At 40.8% G+C, this 21,989-nt stretch overlaps 1 protein-coding gene across 2 annotated transcripts in view; it reads left to right on the top strand.

Annotated features, from left to right (window-relative positions):
* The window catches only part of EEF1A2 (eukaryotic translation elongation factor 1 alpha 2), a 29,188-nt gene extending 9,653 nt beyond the window's left edge, over positions 1-19,535 (top strand). For both annotated transcript variants that reach the window (XM_074210465.1, XM_074210466.1), the window contains exons 4-8: positions 314-610; positions 10,361-10,511; positions 11,481-11,737; positions 16,728-16,962; positions 19,153-19,535. In XM_074210465.1, the coding sequence (XP_074066566.1) occupies positions 314-610; positions 10,361-10,511; positions 11,481-11,737; positions 16,728-16,962; positions 19,153-19,280 (1,068 nt within the window). In that variant the 3' untranslated portion in view covers positions 19,281-19,535. The remainder of the gene's footprint in view (positions 1-313; positions 611-10,360; positions 10,512-11,480; positions 11,738-16,727; positions 16,963-19,152) is intronic.
* The last annotated feature ends 2,454 nt before the right edge of the window (positions 19,536-21,989 follow it).

Below are 21,989 nucleotides of genomic sequence, written 5' to 3'. Positions count from 1 at the left end.
ATCCTATGAATGAAAGTGAGATTGAATCAATTTAGTTCTACTTTCTACAGGTGGCTAAGTGATGCAGTAGAAAGAGTACTGAATCTGGAAGACTTGAGTTCAAATTCAGCCTCTGGTACTTATTATCTGTATAACTTTGGGCAAATCACTTTGAGTTTCCTCACCTGTAAAATGAATATTGTAATAATGGAATTCTTCTAGTATTGATGAGAAGATCAATGAGATCATATTTATAAAGTTCCTGGAACAAAAAGGAGCTTAGTAAATGCTTATTTTTTTTTCCTTCTTTTCCCTCTTTACCTCTTTCTGTTAGGCCGATTGTGCGGTGCTGATTGTGGCTGCTGGTGTAGGAGAGTTTGAGGCTGGAATCTCCAAAAATGGGCAGACCCGGGAGCATGCCCTGCTGGCTTACACTCTGGGAGTAAAACAGCTTATTGTGGGGATCAATAAAATGGACTCCACAGAACCCCCTTATAGTGAAAAGCGCTATGATGAAATCGTCAAGGAGGTCAGCGCCTACATCAAGAAGATTGGTTATAATCCTGCCACAGTACCCTTTGTGCCCATCTCAGGCTGGCATGGTGACAACATGTTGGAGCCATCTCCAAATGTAAGTGGCTTCCCCAGGAATCTCCTAGGTGGTTTGTCCTCTTCTTCAGGGAGGGCCAAGGAAGTCAAGCTTCCAAGGAGAAACATTTCCAACCAGATGTGATCCTGAAACTGGAAAAGTGCTCGTACCTACAGCCAGGAAAGATCCCGCTGATTCAGAGCAGATAGAGCTGTCCCTGCCCAGGTCTTGGTCTGCTCTGCCTATGATGAGTTTGATTTAGAGACAATCAGAGAAACCTTGGTTCAGAGACAAGTAGAAAAGACGCCAGTCTGCTTGGGAAGCACATGGGCTTGAGGGAACAGGTCATGGTATGAACCAGAGATTCTCAAATTCTTTGTTCTATCCATGAAGGCTTAGTGGCATACAGTATCTATGAAGGGCAGGGAGAAGGGAGGAAGACAAGGTTTTGTCACCCTGGGGACAAGTCCCTCTGTATACTGACTGGATATCACCTGAAGGAGCCATGGATAGAGACACAAAAGTTGACTGTGTGATTTCCATGATTTTATTGCTGTGGGTTCTTCCTTCATTGACTCAAAGTGTGACTCCTCCATGCCATTCTCAGGTTGCATCTTCCATGACTCTCTGTGACCAAAAATATTCATCAGCTGCTGGCCCACCTTCTAGCATATGAGTCTCTGAACTTAGCTAGCCTGGCCCTCAGACATATAGGTCATCACTGCAACTGTGCTTGAAGTCTTTTCAGCCAGGCAGATCCTGCTAGAGCTTGCTAATCATAGGTCAAGAACTGGGAGGGAGCTTAGCTGCCAAGCCCAGCCCTTGTTTTATAGATATGGAGCCTGAGGCTAGATAACTTGTAACAGGTCACCCAGCTAGTAAGCATTGGAGGTGAGATTTCATTTGAATTGAGGTCATCTGCCTTCAACGATCTCTTCACTCTGCTTTTCTGCCCCCATTATCAAAGCCTTTGAGAAGCCAGAGTCACCTCTTCTTCTTCCCCATCTGATCAACTGTAAGAAGGAGAATCATACCTTGTATTTGTGCTATGTGAGAATTTTTCAAAGCACTTTCATATCTATATTTTAATCTTTAAATAAGCCCTATGAGGAAGCAGATTTGATAGATGAAGAAACCAAGGTTAGATAGTGTAGTCTGGAATAAAACACATGGTCTCCAGTTCTTGACTATTAATCAAGAGTCATGTTCATTGTCCTTTGTCCACTTAGACCACTTTTTCATCTTATGCTTCCTTTGCCCTCTGGTTAATTGGGTCTGGGTTGTAATGGTATAGGTTGCTTAATCCCTTTGACACTGACTTGTCTTTGTCTATTCTCTCTTTTTTTTTAATCCCATATCACATCAGAGTGTGAAGGCATCCCCACAACAACTCTTGCTTTGGGGCTTGATATACAGGGACTCAGGGCTCTGTTGTTCAGTTTCTTCTAGGAGATTGAACCAAATGGTTGCTAAAGTTGCTTCCATTCCTAATGTTCTATGTTTCTATATGTCTTCTTACCCAGGAAAGGGATAGCAGGGCAGGATCCTTTCCAGGACACATGCCCCAAGTCCTGGACAAGCAGCAGCAGACTAGCTCCTCCTCCCTTTACTTAGTTCCAGGAAGGTGGCCTGCCAAAGATCTCTAATTGCTTAACTGGAAAATGATCCTGAGCATTCCTTCCCAAAATAGCTCATGGGTAGAAATGATACCTGAGCCTGGGGACTGATTTGAATTTTGTTCTCCAGGAAGGCCCTGGCCAGGAATCTGGGATTTCTCTCCCATTTTCCTTTCCATTTGATAGGATTATAGATCTAGGGATGGAAGGGAAACTTCATCCAAACCCATCATTTTACAGGTGAAGAAACTGATGCCCAGAGGGTTTAGGTGACATGCCAAAGTCATAAAGGCAGTAAGCGACAGAATCAAGATCTGATTCTAGGACCCCTACCTCCAGACCCACTGGCAAGTAGGAGGAAGATCCTTATTTTTCTCTACTGATGTGGGTACTGAAGATACCAAGATTATCAATTGGAGATGAGAGGTCATATTCTCTATTGTGGGTATCTAGGGAAGCCAGGTGGTATACTGAATAGAATGCTAAGATTGAAGTCAGAAAGACTCATCTTCTTGAGTTCAAATCTGGCCTCAAATACTGAAGAGCTATATGGCCCTGGGAATGTCACTTAACCCTGTTTATCTCAGTTTCCTCAGTTGTAAAATGAGTTAGAGAAGGAAATGTCAAACCACTCTTTGCCAAGAAAACCCTAAATGGGGTCACAAAGAGTTGGACACATCTGAAACAACCGAAGAACAACAAAATCTAGGCAAAGTAAGTGGACCTGTGATTTCATTAACATGGGAACTCTAGGCTGAAGAAGCTCTATCTACAAATTTAGATAATATAGATATTGAGCCTTGCTTCTCTCTTCTCTGTGCTTGGAACCAGGCAGAGAGACTTCCTTGGATGAATGGAGCTGTCAGTCTGGGGGTGCTGTTCAACTTGTCCTCTTTCAGTATCAAGGAAAGGACAGTAGCTGCAAGCATAATCCAGCAAAGGGAGCCTACTTTGTTGGAGTGGCTATGGCTCTTGGTGGTCATCATGCTAAGGATCTTATAATTAATGGCAGCTTTGGAATCTGTCATTTTCTGGTGACAAGGAGCAGGGAAGCCCAGTCTTCAGTGTGCATCATAGAGATGATGAAAAAGGAAACATGAAAGGCAGTTTTTAGGAAAGCAAGGAATGTGATTCTTTAAGCTTCCTGGATCTAGGACAAGGACAGGATTGTATATGAGGGGCTGTAAATCCAATTCTAAATGTGGCCAGCTTCACAGGGGTAGTAGAGAGCACAAAGTGGATTAGATGGTGGGGTGGTAATGAGGCCTTATCCTTTTCTCAAACCTGCCTTATAAGACAGAATTGGGCATTCTTTAAAATCCTGACTGAATCCCTGATGACTAATTTGGGTCAAGAAGTTCCAGAATAGTTTTTATGTGTAGGGCTTTCTGGAGACAAAATGATGTTTGGTGGTTTGCCTCCTGTACTCCTCCTGCCTGATGCCCAGTTTATTTTTATATCATGCTCCCCATATTAAACTTCTTTTGTCCTGTGTCCTCTCCCAAGATGTGAACTAATGAGAAAGGCTCCCAGGTAACATCCAGTGTGTTACAAGGGAAAGAGAACTGATTTTAGAGAGAGAGAATTGAATTTAACCCTGTCTTTATCATTCCCTACCTTCATGAACTTGGGAAAATCACAAACTCCTTAGGCCTCAGTTTCCTCATCTGTAAAATGAGGGGGGTGGAGTAGATAATCCCTAAAGGAGTCATCTGGGGTCTTTGGGAGACAATGCACCTGATTTGTCTAACTGCTCAGTATTTCAGGTCATGAATGAAAGGAAGACTGACACTGAGTCATGCCAGGTCAATGGGGGAGATAGTCAAGGGTTTTTTCAGGATTTTTTCTTGTTCCCCAGATCACATCACATAGCCTCCAACTTGGGCTATACAGAGGAACAATTCTTCATTTATTAATTCATCTATTTGACCCAAGCAGGTCAAATTGTTAGGAATATTAGTTCCTTTCGAAACGGAGTCTCCTACTTGTCCTCTCTGCTATTGTTTTCCTTCTTTTGGGGTAAATAGACCCAGGTTCAGCAGTCCCAAGTGTTAAAATGAGTATTCAGTCTGTCTGTCTCTGTTTTTCTTTCTTCTTCCCCTCCTCCAACTGATTTGCGTCCTTTAGGATTTCCTTCAGTCATATTTCTTCACCTTATTTATTCTCTTTCTAGTACTCTTTGTTCAGTTCTGGGTCTTGAAACTTAAATGAATATGCATATTTGTTTCTTCTACTCCTTCACTGTTAGCTCTAATTCCTTTGAAGGAAGGTCTCCTGTTCAACCTATCACCTTGTAGATGGAGCAATGGAACTAGTGAGTAGGAGCTGTTACCACTGCCCTGTCACCTAGGGTAACTTTATTTTTCATTCTCCCTCCTCCAAGCTGCTCTTCACCAATTATCAGAGGAGGCCTGACCTCTTTTCAGAGAAACCTGATGAGGACCTTTCATTTCAGCCATGCTGAGTCTTCTCTCCAGCTTCTTAACTACAGTGACTCCTGGGAGTGGTGGGAGGTGCTTCTTTTGAATAGGTAACTGGAAGGAGCCAGAAGGCCAACTCCTGATCATATTTTGCAAGTCAAATTGACTCAGTGACTATTAATTAGATTAATAAGAAACTCCATATTAATATTAATTAAATATTAATTAAGAATTCCAATGAATAAGAATTCCAGAAGCACAGATCTCTGAAGCTATCTAATCTAATTCATACATGATAAAAAAATCTCTTTTATGAAAAACTTGACAAGTAACTATCCAGCCATGGATTGAAGACCTCCTGAAAGGCAAAATCCATACCTGAAGGAGTCTGTTCCACTTTTGGACTAATATTTAAGAAGTTTTTCTCACACTTAACCCCAAATTTGCTTCTGTTTAATCAGCAATAATTGTGCCTGGTTCTCCTGAATAGATCAAGTTTAATCCCTCTTTCACATGACAGTCCTTATACTATTTGTAGATAGAAATCATGTCTATTTAGGTTTGCTAGAGGAAAAGGGGTCAGAGCAAAAGGAGAAGAGAAGGAAGAGGAGGAGGAAGAAAGAAGAATCTTACTTCCACTATTAGGTACACAGTATCTTGAGGAATATAATGCAAAGCATGAAGAAATTTCCATGCAGTTCTGGATCTTTCTGACTCCATCTACCCTCTCCCACTCCTCTTCCTTTTCTTCTTCCTCCTCCTTCTCCTTCTCCTCCTTCTCCTTCTCCTCCTCCTCCTCCTCCTTCTTCTTCTCCTTCTCCTTCTCCTTCTCCTCTTCTTTTTTTTCTTCTTCCTTCTCTTCTCCTTCTCCTTTTGCTCTGACCCCTTTTCTGCTCATCCCCTATTCCTTTTTTCCTCTTCCTCCTATTTCTCCTTCTTTTCTTTTTCCTCCTATAATTTAATTGATTTTTTCCTTCATCTCTTCTCCCAAAAGCCATTCCCTATATCAAAGTATTAAAAAGGGAGAAAAAATCAGCAAAACCAAGCAACACATTGAAAAAATGAGGCATTATCTGTAAGTCCCACACCTGCAGACCCCCACTTCTGCCAAGAAAAGTGAGAAATGCCTCCTTATATCTTTTCTGTGATTTTATAGAATTGTGCAGGACCTATTCCATCCTTATCTTCACATCCTGTGTGAATCTTCTCTGTCCTTTCACATTGCTTTCTTTTAAAAAAAATCTGTCTGCCCATGGTATTGAGGGTCTTTTTTCTGGAAATTTTTTTATATCCTACCCAGAGCCTCAGTTTAGCTCTCAGGCTGTCTGTCTGCAAAGGAGAGGAGAGAAGCTCATGCTTATCAAAAATTTTCTAATTTTTCTACCCCACCCCACTTCTGGTTTCAAAATGGAAGGTTGTGGATCTCACTTTACAGATAAGGGGCTTTCCCAAGGGCCTGGGTCATAACCCCTCCTTCCATTGTCTGTCTGTCCTCTGCTCATAGGAGTCCAGAGTCAGAGCCTTCTGAGCTGTGACTTCCAGGCCATGGAGGGATGGACTTCAAAGTCTGACTACCAGTTTTCCATGCATTTAGGGGAAGGGAATCATCTCAGTGAGGGCCTTTTTGCTCCAAGTGCCTATGATTAGCTGTTGAAGGAAGAGAGATGTGACTCTGAGTCATCCTGAGGGAGAGAAAGAGGACACCTCCCTCATGGTGCAGTTTGATTTATCTTGGGAAGAAGTGACGTTGGAGGCATTTTGGGAACATTTTTTTTCATCCAAGTCTCCACCCTCCCTCATCTGTGTTGCAATTCTGTTCTCTAACACTGTTATGATGAAGAAGGAAAGCAAATGGATCTGGAATTAAAGACAATCTGGACTCAAGGAACCCAGAGAGGTCATCTCATTTATATCTTTATAACCCCTTTATTTCCAACTTCCCTTCTCCCTACTAGATGAAGAATAATCCAACTTTTTGTGGTGATTACAGACAGCTTTCTTTTCCTAGTCTTGGTGATCCAGGCAGCCTCTCATCCCTGTTCTGCCTCTCTGCCCAACTGAGCCATCTGTCCTTAGGAGGGGGGGAGTCTTTCCATAGGAGAAGGAAGCCATAGGGCAGTCAAGGTGAAGGGCATCTCAGGGATCTACTCCAGCTCCTCCCTGGCTGAGATCCCAGGAGCAGCCTAGGCTGCTCAAAGAACATTAGGATAGAGGAGGAGACATCTGAGCCATAGCTTGGGGGTGGGAGGAATAGAGACTGGCAGAAATCCAGCTCACTGCAGTGAGAAGTGAATTGGAGGAGCTCTTGAGTACATTTGTTGCCCAGAGCCCTGGAAACTGCTGGATTCATCAGGAAAAGATAGGGACAGCACTGTGATGTATCTATGTGTGTATGTATGTATGTGTGGGTGTGGGTGTGGGTTATGGGGTGGAATGGGATGAGGGTGTAGAAGGACTTGCTCCCAAGATCACAAGAACAAACATGCACCTGCACCTGCTGGGGTACTTCAGGGTTGCCTTGCCTTTGCTATCAGGGCATCACTTCTTCAAGTTTTTTTTTTTTAGATTTTTCAAATCTAAGTGGTTAAGTGGCTTGCCCAAGGCCACGCAGCTAGCTAATTATTAATTGTCTGAGGTCGGATTTGAACCTAGGTACTCCTGACTGCAGGGCCGGTGCTCTATTCACTGCGCCACCTAGCCGCCCCCACTTCTTCAAGTTTTTAAAAGACATTTAGAAAATATATCTTGGGACTAATGAAAGAATGTTAGAGATAGACCTCAGAGATCATATGGTCCAACTTTTTCAATTTGTAGAGGAAAGGAAGGCCCAGAGAATAAATTTGTCCATGTTACCCAGAAAGTTATTATAAACACACACACATTATATATACATATGTATTTCTTTTTTTCTTTCCTTCTTTCTCCCTTCCTGTCTCCCTCCCTCACTATTTCCTATTCCTATTTTCCTATCATTTCCTGTTCTTTCTTCTTCTTGTTCTTGTTCTTCTTGTTCTTGTTCTTCTTGTTCTTGTTCTTCTTGTTCTTGTTCTCCTTCTCCTTCTCCTCCTCCTCCTTCTCTCTCTCTCTCTCTCTCTCTCTCTCTCTCTCTCTCTCATTTTCTCTCTCTCCCTCCCTTTTTCCTTACTCCCCCTCACTTTCCCTCCTCTTTCACTCCCTCTCTTTTTTGTTTTCCTCTCCTTCTTACCTTCTCTCCCTTTCTTTCCCCTTCTCTCTTTATCCTCACTTTCTTTGCCTTTCTTCTTCTCTCCCTCGACCGCTCAGTCCCTCTTTCTCCTTTTTTCTCTCCTTCCTTTCCTTTTCTCTCTCTTTCTCACTTTTCCTTTATTCCTCCTTCCTTTTCCCTCACTTCCTGTCCCTCCTTCCCTCTTTTCCTCTTTCCTTTCTTGTCCTTTCTTCCCTTTCTCTCCCTCTCTCTCTCCCTATTCCTCCCTCTCTTTCTCTCTTCCTCCTTCCCTGCCCTTCCCTCCCTTTCTCTTTTCCTCCTCCCTCTTGGTCTCTTTTTATCTCTCTCCTTTCCTTCCCTTTCTCCCTTTCTCTCTCCTTTCCCCTTCTCTCCCTTTTACCCTTACTTTCTTTATCTTTGCCCTTCTCTCCTTCATTTCCCTTACTCTCTCTTCCTTCTTCCATTTCTCTCTCTCACTTTTTCTCTTTCTGCCTTCTTCCCTCTTCCTCTCTCCCCTTTTCTATGTCTGTCTCTTCCATTCTCTATCTCCTCTTTCTCATATATCTCTAAATTGTGGTGGGATTCTCATGCAAAGAGGTCTGTGCCAATGGACTTTTTATTTTTAGAGATATTTCAAGAGATTGGGAATATTATAATAATAACAATATTACTGTATGTAGTAATATGCTATATTTATGTAATATTAACATCTATAATATGAATATAGAATAACAAAATAATTTACATTTAGCATTATATAGTACCAATCACTGTGTTAAGGGCTTTACAGATATTATCTCATTTAATCTCCACAACAATTCTGCAAGGTACTTGTTATTTTTATCTCTATTTTACAAGTGAGGAAACTGAAGCAAGCAGAGGTGAAGTGACTTCTCCAAAATCATCCAATTAATGTTATGACCTAGATTTGAACTCAGGTCTTTCTGATTCCAGGCCCAGCACTCTATACATTTTACCTTTTTTATCAAAGAATTTCCTCATCTGTGTTCCTTATTGGAATAAACCATCCTTCCTCCCCCCTCCCTTGCCTTTGGTGGGGGAATGTGAGAGGATGGGAAGGGAAGTGTTGGAGTTTGAGATTTCCTATGATCTTTGGCCTTTCTATCTTATCAGCATTCTAGAGCCAATGCCAGGCATTAACACCTTGGGCCAGTGAAATGCTTTCCTCAAGGTGAGGTGCATACCATCTCTCTGCTCCCTGAGGGCCTATGATCAGCTCAGCCTAAAGGAAGGAAAGGGTCATGTTTTCTCTTTGTTGCCTCTACTTTTCTGACCCTTCAGCCTGTAGGTTACTGTGAGGTCCTTGAAAGGTGGAAAAGATAGGAAAGAGGAAAGAAAGAAGGAAGAATAGAGAAAGGAAGGAAAGAAAGGCAGGAGGAGAGAGGAAAGAGGGAGATTAGATAGGAAGAGGGAGGAGAAGAGATAGGATGGTTAAGGCTGCCACAGGAAATGCAGATACTTAAATGATGGAAAATTTTGAGCATTTTTGAGCATGTCTTCGAGAAATGGAAATGAAGCAAATTAAAACAATTATTTCAGCAATTAGCCATCTGTCATTGGGCTCAGACTAAGAGCAGAAAAAAGAGATGAAGGAGAAAAAGATGGAAAAGCAGGAAGTAGAGTCCAATGATCACTGTTGTTTTGCTGACTTCTGAGTTTAGAGAGGTTAGATTGTTTAGGTTCTCACTTCAACTACTTCTTTATTCTAATTTCTATACTTTTCTTGTTTTTTCCTCCTCATGTACTCTTCTCTCTGTGAGCACATTAAAATATGGAAAGAGGATTGGATGTGGTTCAAATCTCAATCATGTAACAGTAAACGAATGAATGGATGTATGATCTTGGGGAAGTTACTGCACATCTCTAAGGTCTAAGTTTCCTCATCTGTAAAATATGGTGATATGGACTCGTTCATTTTAGTTTTTTTTAGTTTTTGCAAGTGGAGTTAAATGGCTTGCCCAAGGCCACACAGCTAGGTAGTAATTATTAAGTGTCTGAGGTCGGATTTGAACTCAGGTACTCCTGGCTCTAGGGCCAGTGCTCTATCTACTATGCCACCTAGCCACCCTTGACTCATTAATTTTTAAAGTCTCTTTCAACTCTAAGCTCTGGGCCTATGATTCTTTCTTCTATTCTATTTCAACTGTATTTAAATTCTGACTTTTCTCCTCCCTAGTAGTGAAGTAGTTTTGGGCAAATTACTTCACCTTTAGTTGTCTGTAAACGAAGAGACTGGACGAGTTGTTCTCTAAGGTTTCTTTAAGCTCTAAAGTTTATAAAATCTGTATCTATTTATCTCCTTGCTTTAGCAGGAGGCCAGAGCAAGAATGTCTCTTGTGATTAGAGAACTCCATGCTTTTGAGGAGTAAGTTGGCTGATGAAGAAGCCATCAGGAGTTGTCCATAAAATTCTTGATTCAAAAGTAGACTTTTCCAGAATCCATAGCAAATGAATTTTGGCTGATTATCCACTCTGCACTTAGCAATGATAATTCAGTTTTTTCTTGATTTAATTCAGTTGGGCTTTCATTGCTATCTTTTCTGTTCTCCAGATGCCTTGGTTTAAGGGTTGGAAGGTGGAGCGGAAAGAAGGAAATGCCAGTGGCGTATCCTTGCTAGAAGCTTTGGATACCATCCTGCCCCCTACCCGCCCAACAGACAAACCCTTGCGCCTCCCACTTCAGGATGTCTACAAGATTGGAGGTAAGTGTATTAGATTACTTGCTGTCACAAAAAGGGGGGAGGGAAGGGAGGAAGGGAGAAAAATGTGCAATCCCCAAACTTACAAAAAGATGAATACTGAAAATTATCTTTGCATGTAATTGGAAAAAATAAAATAAAATAACATCCAAAAAATTTTTTAAAAGATTTTAGATGAGAATTGCTGTTACCTGTCTTTACCTAAAACTCATTGAATATAATTGAGTATAGTGTAAGCTCCATGAGACAGGGAATGGGTTTGTTCAGACCTTCCTCCCCAGCTCCTCAGCACACACCTTAGGAGTCTAAAACATAATAGATATTCATTAAAGTCATTGATTAATGAATTAATAACATAGACCTAATGAAAATATAGAAAGAGCTAGAAGTACAAAGATGGAAGAGCTCTAGGCTTGGAGTTCTAGTCTTATCTTGACCACAATGAATGTATAAATTTCAGTCTGTCTATCTGTCTGTTTCCATCTGCCTGGCTACTTATTTCTCTCTTTCTTGTTTGGTTTTTTGATTCCTCCCATTACTTCTTTTTATATTGTAGCCATTTCAGTTCATTATCACCAACTCCAGCTTTATAAAATGTATAGATCATTAGACTTGGAGTAAAGAAGTTTTTAGGTTTAAATACTACCTCAGAAACTTCATAGATGTATGATCCTGGGCAAGTCACTTTACTAGGCCTCAGTTTCCTCATCTGAAAAATGAGAGGGTTGGACTAGGCTTTTAAGTCTCTTTCTTACTGTAAATCTTTAGTCCTATGATTCAAAAATCCCATGGGGGAAGGATTAAAAATTGAAACTCAGAGCAATTCATTTGGCAACTTTGATTAAAAAGTTTGGGAGAAGAGATGGAAGCTTTTGGTTGAAATGAAATCTTTGAATTGTTAGTGAATTTCAGTTTCTGTACCCCCATTGCCGTCTCCCTGGTTCCTTTTCTTTTACCTCTTACTTCTCACAGGTATTGGAACAGTGCCTGTGGGCCGAGTGGAGACAGGGATACTTCGGCCAGGAATGGTGGTGACTTTTGCTCCTGTAAACATCACTACTGAGGTAAAGTCAGTGGAGATGCACCATGAGGCCCTGAGTGAGGCCCTTCCTGGAGACAACGTAGGATTCAATGTGAAGAATGTGTCTGTCAAGGACATCCGCCGTGGCAATGTCTGTGGTGACAGCAAATCAGACCCTCCCCAGGAGGCTGCTCAATTCACTTCCCAGGTAAGTACAGACTCCTTGCTTTATCTTTTAGTAGTTAAGAGATGGGTATGTAAGTATTTGGTAGGTAAGGTATGGGCTAGGTAGGAAGAGGGAGGGATGATGGAAAATGAGGTTGATGAGAAAGGAAGAGGGCCATTGGTGGAAGGAATGGGAATGTAGAAGACTGGACTTATGGTCTCTGGAAGTGCTAGAAAGTGGCCTCTCACCTTTGACAAGTTGAATCCCCTTCCTTCCTCTCCCCTCTCCCCCTCCTCTCCCCTCCCCTCCTCTCCCCCTTCCCTCTCTTCTCTTCTCCTCTTCTTTCTTCTCCTCTCCTCTCCTCTTCTTTCCTTTCTTCATTGAGAGAATGTGTGACATACCTTAGCTCTAATGATTTCTCACAAAAATCTAATTTACAGGTTTGGTTGATGTCTCATTAATTAAATGACCCAGTTTGAGGGTAAGGGTGGAATACTGGAGACCTGGAACCCTTTTCCCTTTATTACCATTGCCCCAATTTGGCTGCATGAACTTCTTAGAGTCATAGGATTTTAGATCTAGAGGAAGAAGGGATGCCAGAGGCCATCCAGGTCTTCATTTTATAGGTGATGAAAATGAGACCCAGGGAAAGCAAGTGACTTGCTCAGGTGGTAAGTATGGGACAGGGATACTCTTGCTCATTAAGGCTAATGGCACGAACATTTAATACAGGTTTTGGAAGAAAGTATACTCCAAGCAGTCAATATAATGAGTGATATTAGAGCTTTTATGGGTGTACCCAAGGTTCTCTTATAACAGTCCAAGAAGTATGGATGGTAACCAGCCAAAATGCTGGTTCTCTGGGAAAGAAATCTTTGCCACACACAAAGGGCTTATGATTGTCCAGAAATCTCTCTGGAGTTTAGGCATTACTTTCATAAAGAGGATTCCTTTGGAACTTACTATTCCAAAAGAGAACCATACTCCTCTTGACCTAGGTCAAATGACTGGGGGTCTACTTGGAGGTTGGAGTTTGGTCTTGAAATCAAAGGACTTGGGTCCCAACTTTGCCACAAACTATCTTTGTGATGGGTAAATCCTACCCTTCCCTTTCTCTAAATCTTCCCTGAACCTTTCCCTTCCCATCCTTAAAGTCTATCCTTCCCTTCTTTTCCTTTCATTTCCCTTCTTCTATCTTTCTGTCTCTTTCTCTCTCAGTTTTTTCATCTGTATCTGTAAAAAGAGGAGATAGAACCAGATGACCTCTGAGGATGTTTTCTGGGTCCCAGTTTTCTCATTTCTAAAATAAGGATGTTGGACTAGATGATTTTCCAGGTCTCTAATCAGCACTAACATTTCATGATTCTCAAGTTAATTTAATCAACAAATTTTGTTTGTTTGTTTTTGCAAGGCAATGGGGTTGAATGATTTGCTCAAGGTCACACAACTAGGTGATTATTAAATGTCAGAAGCTGGATTTGAACTCAGGTCCTCCTGAGTTCAGGGCTAGTGCTCTATCCACTGTGCCACCTAGCTGCCTCCCAACAATTTTTTTAAACATTTTAACATTTTATTTGTTTCCAGTCATATACAATAGTAATATGTACCCATCATTTTTTGCAAGGCTCTGAATCCCACAATTTCCCCCCCGCTTTCCTCCCCAGAAGGCTGTCTGACAGTCTCTACATTGTTTCCATGCCATACATTGATGTAAATTGAATGCTATAAGAGTAAATATAAGAATAAATATAACCCCCCCAAGAAGATGAGAAACCTCAAGAAGAGAGGAAGAGAGAGAGAGAAAGAGAGAGGAGAGAGAGAGAGAGAGAGAGAGAGAGAGAGAGAGAGAGAGAGAGAGAAAATTGTACTTCAGTCTGTGTTCAGATTTCAATGGCTCTGTCTCTGGGGTGAATTGCTTTCTTTATCATAAGTCCACCAGAGAAGTTGCTTTAATATTTTTCCCACAGCTGCTATTACTACCTGTACCTCCACTCTATTCCTCCCCACTCTCATTTATTCTATTCTCTCTCTCCTTTCATCCCGGCCCTGTCCAAAAGTGTGTTAAATATGAATACCCTCTCCTTCAATCTTCCCCTCTCTTCTATCACCTATTCCCCCTTCCCTTCCCCCATTTCCTCTCTTCCCGTCCCTTTCTTCCCATTCCTTCTCCAGGGCGAGATAGATTTCCTCACCCTATTAAGTCCAACAAATATTTTTAAAGAAACTACTGTGTGCAAGAGTTCTGGGAATACAAAGATACAAAATAATACAATCCTTACCCTTTGTTTACTTACGTTATTTTAGTAGGATATGTGGTGTACATCAGATAAGTACAATACAAATATGCTCCAGTGAAAGAAACTATTCTTAGTATTCTCCTGTTAAAATTCAAACAGGAGAATACTTTTAGTTAGAGAAATCAAGGAAGACTTCACAGAGAAGGTGCCGCTTGAACCAAACCTTGGCCGAAGTGAAAGATTCTGACAGGAAGGGATGCATTTCAGGCACTTGGGATCTCATAGGTTAGTTCACAGAGACAGGAGATAGCATATGGAGTTCAGGAAGAGTCAAAGTCCAGTTTGACTATAGCCTAGAGTATATGAAGGAGTATAATGTGAATAAGAATGGAAAAGTAAGTTGGAATCAGTTTGTTGAGAATTTTAAATACCAGATTGAGGAATTCATATTTCACATTGCTGAGACAATAGGGAGTCAATGAAGATAGATGATAGATAGATAGATAGATAGATAGATAGATAGATAGATAGATGGATATATATATGAACTGATAGATAATAGTGCATTTAATCCTTTACTATGTTCCAGACTCTGTGATAGATGCTAAGTATACAATTTTTTTCCAATTGATATTTCATTTTATTTTTCCAATTAGATGTTATGAAAGTTTTTCAACATTTATCTACATGCATATTTCAAAGTTGCATAATTTCCTTTCACCTTCCTTCCTCACCCCCTTCCCCTCAGTGGTGAACAGTCTGGTAAATATTGTACATACACATTTGTGTTTAACATGTTTATGGATTAGTCATTTTCTGTATGAGGAATTAGGAAAAGGGAAAAGGAAAAAAACCACATGAGATAGGAAAGAAAAACATAAGAGAAAATTTTTTTAGAATGAATGTAGTGTTTATTCAGATTCTCTAAGTTTTTTTGTTTTGTTTTTCTTCCTATGGATGTGGATAGCATTGTCCATAGCAGGTCTCCTAGGATTGTCCTAGTTCTCTGAATTGTTGAGAGGAGTTGTATTAAGGATACAAACATGAGGAAGTAAACTGGTTCTTGCCCTCAAGGAGCTTACAGTCTAACTGGGCAAGATATAGTGAAGAGTTGAGGAACTGGAAAGGGAAGTGGATAGGAAAGTTTGGTGGAGGCTTGCAACTAAGCAAGATAAAAGAGAAGCTGGCCTAGTAAAGACTAGGATCATTCTAGGGTCAGAATTCCACTCTCAGTTAGGAAAGATTAGGAGATATGGACCAAACAGAATGTGAATAGAATGACTGAATGGAAAGAGCGGCAAGAAATAAACATTGATATTATGCCAATTGTGTGTCAAGTCTGATGTACTTTGTACAAAAATTTCTCATTTGATCCTTACATTAACTCTGTGAGGTAGTTCCTATTATTATTCCTATTTTATAGTTGAGGAAATAGGGGCAAAAAAGAGATTTGATGACTTGCCCAGGGTCACAGGGATGAATAGAAGATGAGATGTCTTGGAAGTGAGATAGAGGCCTGGAATTGAACAAGAGAAGGCCAAACCTGGTCTTATGGAGGGTTTCATATGTTGTGATTCTTTAGATACAATTTTAGTGTTGATCCTAGAGGAATCTCAGGAACATCTTGTGGTCCCAGAAGCTAGCACCCTACATTGCCTTCAAAATAATAATAATACTAAGGCTTTGCGTTTAGAGTACCAAGGTCTTGGTCTAAGGACTACCTGTTTTCTTCTGCAGGAGTAGACAGAGTCAGAATTACTAGATTACAACTAGAAATTGTCTCATTAAATTTCCTGTAGGTAATTGAAGTGATCATAATAACTTAATGTGTCACTCCCTTGTGTCTAATAATTTGGAGACAAGCAGGGCTTTCAGATTTCTGGAGATTATCCCTGAGGCCCAGAGTGGGACTCATAATTGATGGGTGACTTGACCAATCATCCCTGTACTGGAGTCCCTGACCCTTACTCTTCCTCTCTCTCCTCTTTTGCTTAGTTACTCAGAGATCTCTTTCTCCAAGAGGGAGCCAGCATTAAGATACAGCTATAGCTAGGGAGGGAACTGGATATGGTTGATATAAGAAATGAAAGGTAAAAACACCCCCAAGTTTGCCCATTTGGTTGTCTGTTAGTGCTGGAGCCCTTGGGTGAGATCTAGTTAAGGTCTCTTCCTCAAGTCTAAGAGAAAGTTATAGGTTGGAGAGGGGCAGAGAGCAGTTCAAGAAATGATGACATTATCAGGAGGTTTATGCTCTTTTAGAGATGAACACAACCAGGTTCTAACAGAAGGCAATGAGAAATGTGGTTAGGGTCTGGGATTTTCACTTCATATCTGGGGCAGCTTGTTGGTGCTATGAATAAAGTACTGGATCTATAGTCAAGAGACTTGAATTCAAATACTGTTTCAGATACTTACTAGCTCAGTGACCCTGGGTAAATCAATTAACCCTTGTCTGACTCACTTTCCCTACTTGAAAAATGGAAATAATAATAATACCTGGGATATATCATAAGGATCAATAAAGATCACTTTGCAAGTTTTATATTGCTATGTAATATTATTCTAATTTAGAAGACAAGTACAAAAGTATATATAAAATAAATTTAAAGACAATAAATACAAATCAGTTAAATCTGAGGCTGCTCATGGAAAGGGACACTAACTTGGCAGGGGGAACAGGATCCATTTTATGTAGAAGATGGTGTTTGATGTTGAAGAAAGAGAGGGATCCTTTATGGTAGAGTTGGGGGATTCTTGGTCAGAGCATGACCTCAGTCTTTTCTTATATTCCTTAGGTCATCATCCTGAACCACCCAGGGCAGATCAGTGCTGGCTACTCACCTGTCATTGACTGCCACACTGCCCACATTGCCTGCAAATTTGCTGAGCTGAAAGAGAAGATAGATCGACGTTCTGGAAAGAAGCTGGAAGATAATCCCAAATCTCTGAAATCAGGAGATGCTGCTATTGTGGAAATGATCCCTGGGAAGCCCATGTGTGTGGAGAGCTTCTCCCAGTATCCTCCCCTTGGTGAGAGACTGCTTGGTTTCTCTTTTCCATTCAACAGACATCTTTTTTACATTTTATCAAGAGTGACAGAAACAGGGAGATTAAATTATTACCAACTCTCCATTATCTAACTCAGTGTTATTTGTAAATAACAAATAATCCCAAACAGCAGATAACCATAAAAGTCAACTATATTATTTTAGAAGGATGCTGCAAGATTTTCTTGTAGTATTTTGTTTTTTTCTAACTAGCAAGAGATGTCTCCCACACTGTTGAAATACCAGGTAGGAAAAAGCCCAAACCTTTTTTGGGGGAAAACAAATATTTATAAAGAATTAACTAAGTGCAGTTACTGTGTTCAGTGCTGGTTGTCTGCAGATCAATTCCTTTTCCCAAAACAAACAAAAAGATAAAAACAATCTTTTATTTCAAGAAGCTTACATTCTACCAGTGGAATGCAACATGTAAGATGGAGTATTCCAAGCTCATTGTTATGATGAGCCACAGGCGGCACACTGTTTTTGATTCCAACAGTGATGCCATTTTGCTCTTCTGTGAAGAATCATGTACTTGACCCAGGAATTCAGGTGTAAAAAGAAAATAGAGATCTATTAAAAGAAGTTACAACAAAGAGAAAGTGATAGAGAAATTAAGAAGAGATTAAATAAAAGCAAGGTGGATTGCTAATCAATCTTGACAGGCCAGCAGCCAGGTTCAGCAGAAATCCAGAAAAAGAGACTGAGCCCCACCTAAAATCTCCTTAAATTTCTCCTTAGGGTCTATGGGAAGAAGTTGCCCAAGTCCCACATTGGAGAGTTTGTCTTTTGGGGAGGGTTCTCAAATTCTGGTATGAGTGGTATCAGATGTTGTTTCAGTGCCTGTGCAACCTAGCTTGCCTTACCAAAGAGAATGTGGTCAAGGTCATGAAGTCATGAAGGTCATGACTGAGTGTTTTAACAGAGTGATAAAGGAAGGGTGAAGATTTTTTTTTAAACAATACAAGCAAAAGATTTACAAAATTTGTTTCCAATTGATTTCAATATTCCCCATGCGCATGGTTTTCTGCAGAAGGACAACAATCAGAACCTGTTAAAACCACAACTGTATATGGGTAAAAATGAGGGAGTGATAGGAGTAGGTAGAGACTGGCCAAATCACTATAGCAAACTTGGAGTGGGAGAGCATCTCAACAAGGTATCAGGAGAAGATGACAGAGGAGGCAACATATGAGCTGAATCTTGAAGGAAGGTCCTAAAATGAGACAGTATGGTTCAGTAGGGAGAACACTGACTCTGGAGTCAGAGGACTTGGGTTCAAATTCTACCTCTAGTGTTTATGACTTGGGTGACATCACCTTTCTGGATCTCTTATATAAAATGAAGGAGTTGGACTAGATGACCTCAGCTCTAAATCTATAATCTAGATAAACTTTAAGGCTGATTTCAGTCTAGGTCTATATTCTTTCTGAGAGGTGGAGGTGAGAAGACAAGAAGGAGACTGGTACAACCTTATGGAGGTAAGACATGGAACATCAAACTTGAGGTCAATTGCTACTGGTGAGAAATGTGAGTCCTTAAAGTATACTGGTGTGAGATTAGTCAGAAAAGTTAGGGATTGTGAAGGGTCTTCAGTGTCAATCTGAGGACTGTGGTTAGGAAATAGGAAAACTGATGTTTTTTGTGTATTTTTTTTAGCAAGGGAGTGGCATAATCAGACCTGTGCCTTAAAAAGATTTTTTGAGTAGTTACATGGAGGATGAATTGGAGAAGGCAGAGTTTGGAAGCAAGGGAGACCACTTAGGAGAGTTAATGAAAGGGATAGGGACTGGACCTATGATTTTATTGATAGAGGGGCCATCAGGTAAGGAAACTCCCACTATCAATGCAAGACAACAGCTTGCAACTCAGTCTTAGAGAATTGCTTATTGTACTGAGAAATTAGGTGTCTCATCCAGAATCATACAGCCAGCATGTGGTAGAACTAAGACTTGAATCTAGGTCTTCCTACCTTTGAGCCCTGATCTCTGTCTTTATGCTGCTTCTCAGTAGGCTATTAAAAGCTATAAAATAGACTATGTAACAGTTTGGGCAAGAAATAGATGAAAGCAAAGGACTGTCCTCCTAGGAATAGGCCTCCTGGCTATTCTGTGGATGTAGGTATGCATGGGTCTGATGTGGACTCTCACTCTCCTCCTCTTGCTCTGTTCCACAGGTCGCTTTGCTGTCCGGGACATGAGGCAGACTGTGGCTGTAGGGGTCATCAAGAATGTTGAGAAGAAGAGCGGAGGGGCAGGCAAGGTGACCAAGTCTGCACAGAAGGCCCAGAAAGCTGGGAAATGAATTGTGGGCTCCCTGTGCATGGTGCAGAAGCCCTCCCCAGCTCCCAGACGCTGCCACCTTCTTCCCCCTGAGGCGCATGTGTGCACATCCGCTTGTAAGAGTTTATATGTCAACGACTGGATGCTCATTATCAAGGTCCAGTGGAAATTCTTTAAAAGGAAAAGCACATCCCAGCGTTCGTGAAGCTTTACTGTCCCAGCGTTTGTGAAGCTTAATGTTAATTTTACCAATAAACTGGTCCGACATCCACAAAAATGGCAGACATGAGTGTGTATGTGTGTGTGTGTGTGTGTATGTGTGCATATGTATGAATATTTGTGTGTATGCATGCATATTTGTCTGTGGAGGTGTGGGAGTGTGGGCAGGGCATGGACCCATTGATTCGGGGTTTGGGATCTTATCATTGGGGAATAGGTTCAGTATGACACTCTTTCCATTTGGTTCAGTCTGTAACTGGACACCAAGTCTTGGAATCTTTCTTTCCTCCAAGTTCCTTTCTGGTACCTTCTGGGGATAAAGAATTCTACCCTAGTTTTGGGATTAAATTAAAAAAATAGAACTAATTTGTGATTTGTATGAGAAAAGCAGAGTGGAATAGGCTTAAATCCCACCCCTGGCACATACTGAATCTCTTAGTGTCCCAGAAAGCTCTCTAAGAAGTGCAGAAGCGGGGCGGCTAGGTGGTGCAGTGAATAGAGCACTGGCCTTGGAGTCAGGAGTACCTGGGTTCAAATCCAACCTCAGACACTTAATAATTACCTAGCTGTGTGGCCTTGGGCAAGCCACTTAACCCCATTGCCTTGAAAAAAAAATCTAAAAAAAAGTGCAGAAGCTTCTGATCTGTTTCAGTGGAGGATTTTCCATAATAGAAGATCCATACACTTATAAAACCCTAGATCCAGACAATACCCCTTCCCCTCATACCTCTAGAAAATCAATAAATCATGTTGAAATAATTCTAATAAGATCATTTATATTCCTAAAGTCATCCTTCCTTGAAATGTGGAGGCAGCTCCAACTTCATTATATTCACACTCTAGCTGAAACTCCCAAGATTGGGAACAACGACTAATAATAACATCACACATTTAACCAGGCCTTTATACTTTTTCAAAGTATTTCCTCAGCAGTTCCTTATAGCAACTCATTGAAGTAAGATCAGTAGGTGTTTTTGTCCCTATTTTGAAGATGAAGAAATCAGAATCCAGTGAAGTGAATTGTATAACATCACATAATCAGGCAGCAGCAGATCCAAATTTGGACTCATGAGTCCTATCTTCTAGCCAAGTTGCCCTGTTGATAGCCCTGTGCTACCCTTTTACATATTCAAAATTTCAGAGCTTTGCTGTGCAGTCCTGTCTGTTATGTTCACAGAACTCTAATTCCCTAGATTCTTGCTTGGTCTTAGTGTGCCTTTCAAAGTTTTAAGATTTTTTATTATGAAGGAATTGGAAGTTCATGTTGCCAATATTTGAACATCTGGAGTTTTTCTTGGGCCTCTCTATGTCAGAAATGGGACTACAGAGAGGTTACATACATGTTCCATTCTCAGGATTGAGGCTAAGAGATTACCTCAGAAGTAACATTTGGGTTCTAGTAGGGCATCAAAATCTTCAGGTTAATAGGACACTCCACCATTCAAATAGGAGCTGGATCCTAACAATGGTATACCTGGGGTAGATGGCCAATGGGCCAGGATTAATGATTTGAAGAAGTCAAAAACTAGTTATGATACCTCCATGTTTCTATTAAATTTTTTCCTCTCCACATTGTGCTTATACTCCTATATCCATGGTTGATACCAATAGCCAAGTATTGGTTACTAAAGGGCAGAGGGGAATGTTTGAGGATATCTCTGACCTTTTGGGTTATCATCATCATCAGGGAAAGAAGGGTGTTGTCACCTTGACTTCCAAACCTTTACTCAGTATTCCTGCTAGATTCAAAATCCAGGGTTGGAGGGACTTTGTGGCTAACCTTTTGCTGTTTTTATGGAAGTTTCTTTTGTGACAATGGCTCTTATTTGAAAACATGAGTCCTTTAAGCTGAACACCCTAGTTGTACATGGGTGTTTATGTTCCCTGCAAAAACTCAGGGTCATACCTTTGTGATCCAGTTGCCCTGCTGGGGGAGTTAGGCTTCTCTTACTGTGGTCCTGGTTAGCTGAATCCTTTTAGGACTGGGAAGATAGTCAGATCACATTTATGGAACTTGTCCAAAGTAGAAATCTTTTTAATTTTCTTGAAGAAGGATTCAGCTTAAAAAGGATAGGGGAGCATACTGCTTTTTTAGGTTGGACCTGGAATAAGGAGAGCAAAATAGGAACAGGGCAATTGAGTGACTATGGAATTAATGAGGGAAAAAGGGCTGGGCTGAGTCAGAGCTATCTGAGGAAATGCAAGGCTAGAGCAAAGAGAACACTCTCAGAGGAGCTGGGTATAGAATCAACCCACCATCAAACAGTCCTGTTCTTTATTCCAGATGGTCACCCATTCAACACCCACCTTTCCTTTGCAGTTTCTTCTCTGGAAGTTATTTTCAGGCTCACTTTTTTCCTTAATTCTCTAGTAGAATCTAGTCATGGATATAGTCCTGAAATGAGAATGAGGACACTGAAAGGCATTAGGTAAAGTAACTGGTTATCACCTTAATTTTTTCATTTTTGAAATGGATGTACTAAGGAAATTGTAGTAAGATGGCAACAAGATA

The sequence above is a fragment of the Macrotis lagotis genome, chromosome 1 (genome assembly GCF_037893015.1).
Source record: "Macrotis lagotis isolate mMagLag1 chromosome 1, bilby.v1.9.chrom.fasta, whole genome shotgun sequence".
Lineage (NCBI taxonomy): Eukaryota > Metazoa > Chordata > Mammalia > Peramelemorphia > Peramelidae > Macrotis > Macrotis lagotis.
Note: the sequence above shows the minus strand (reverse complement) of the source record. Positions and strands in the feature narration are given on the sequence as shown.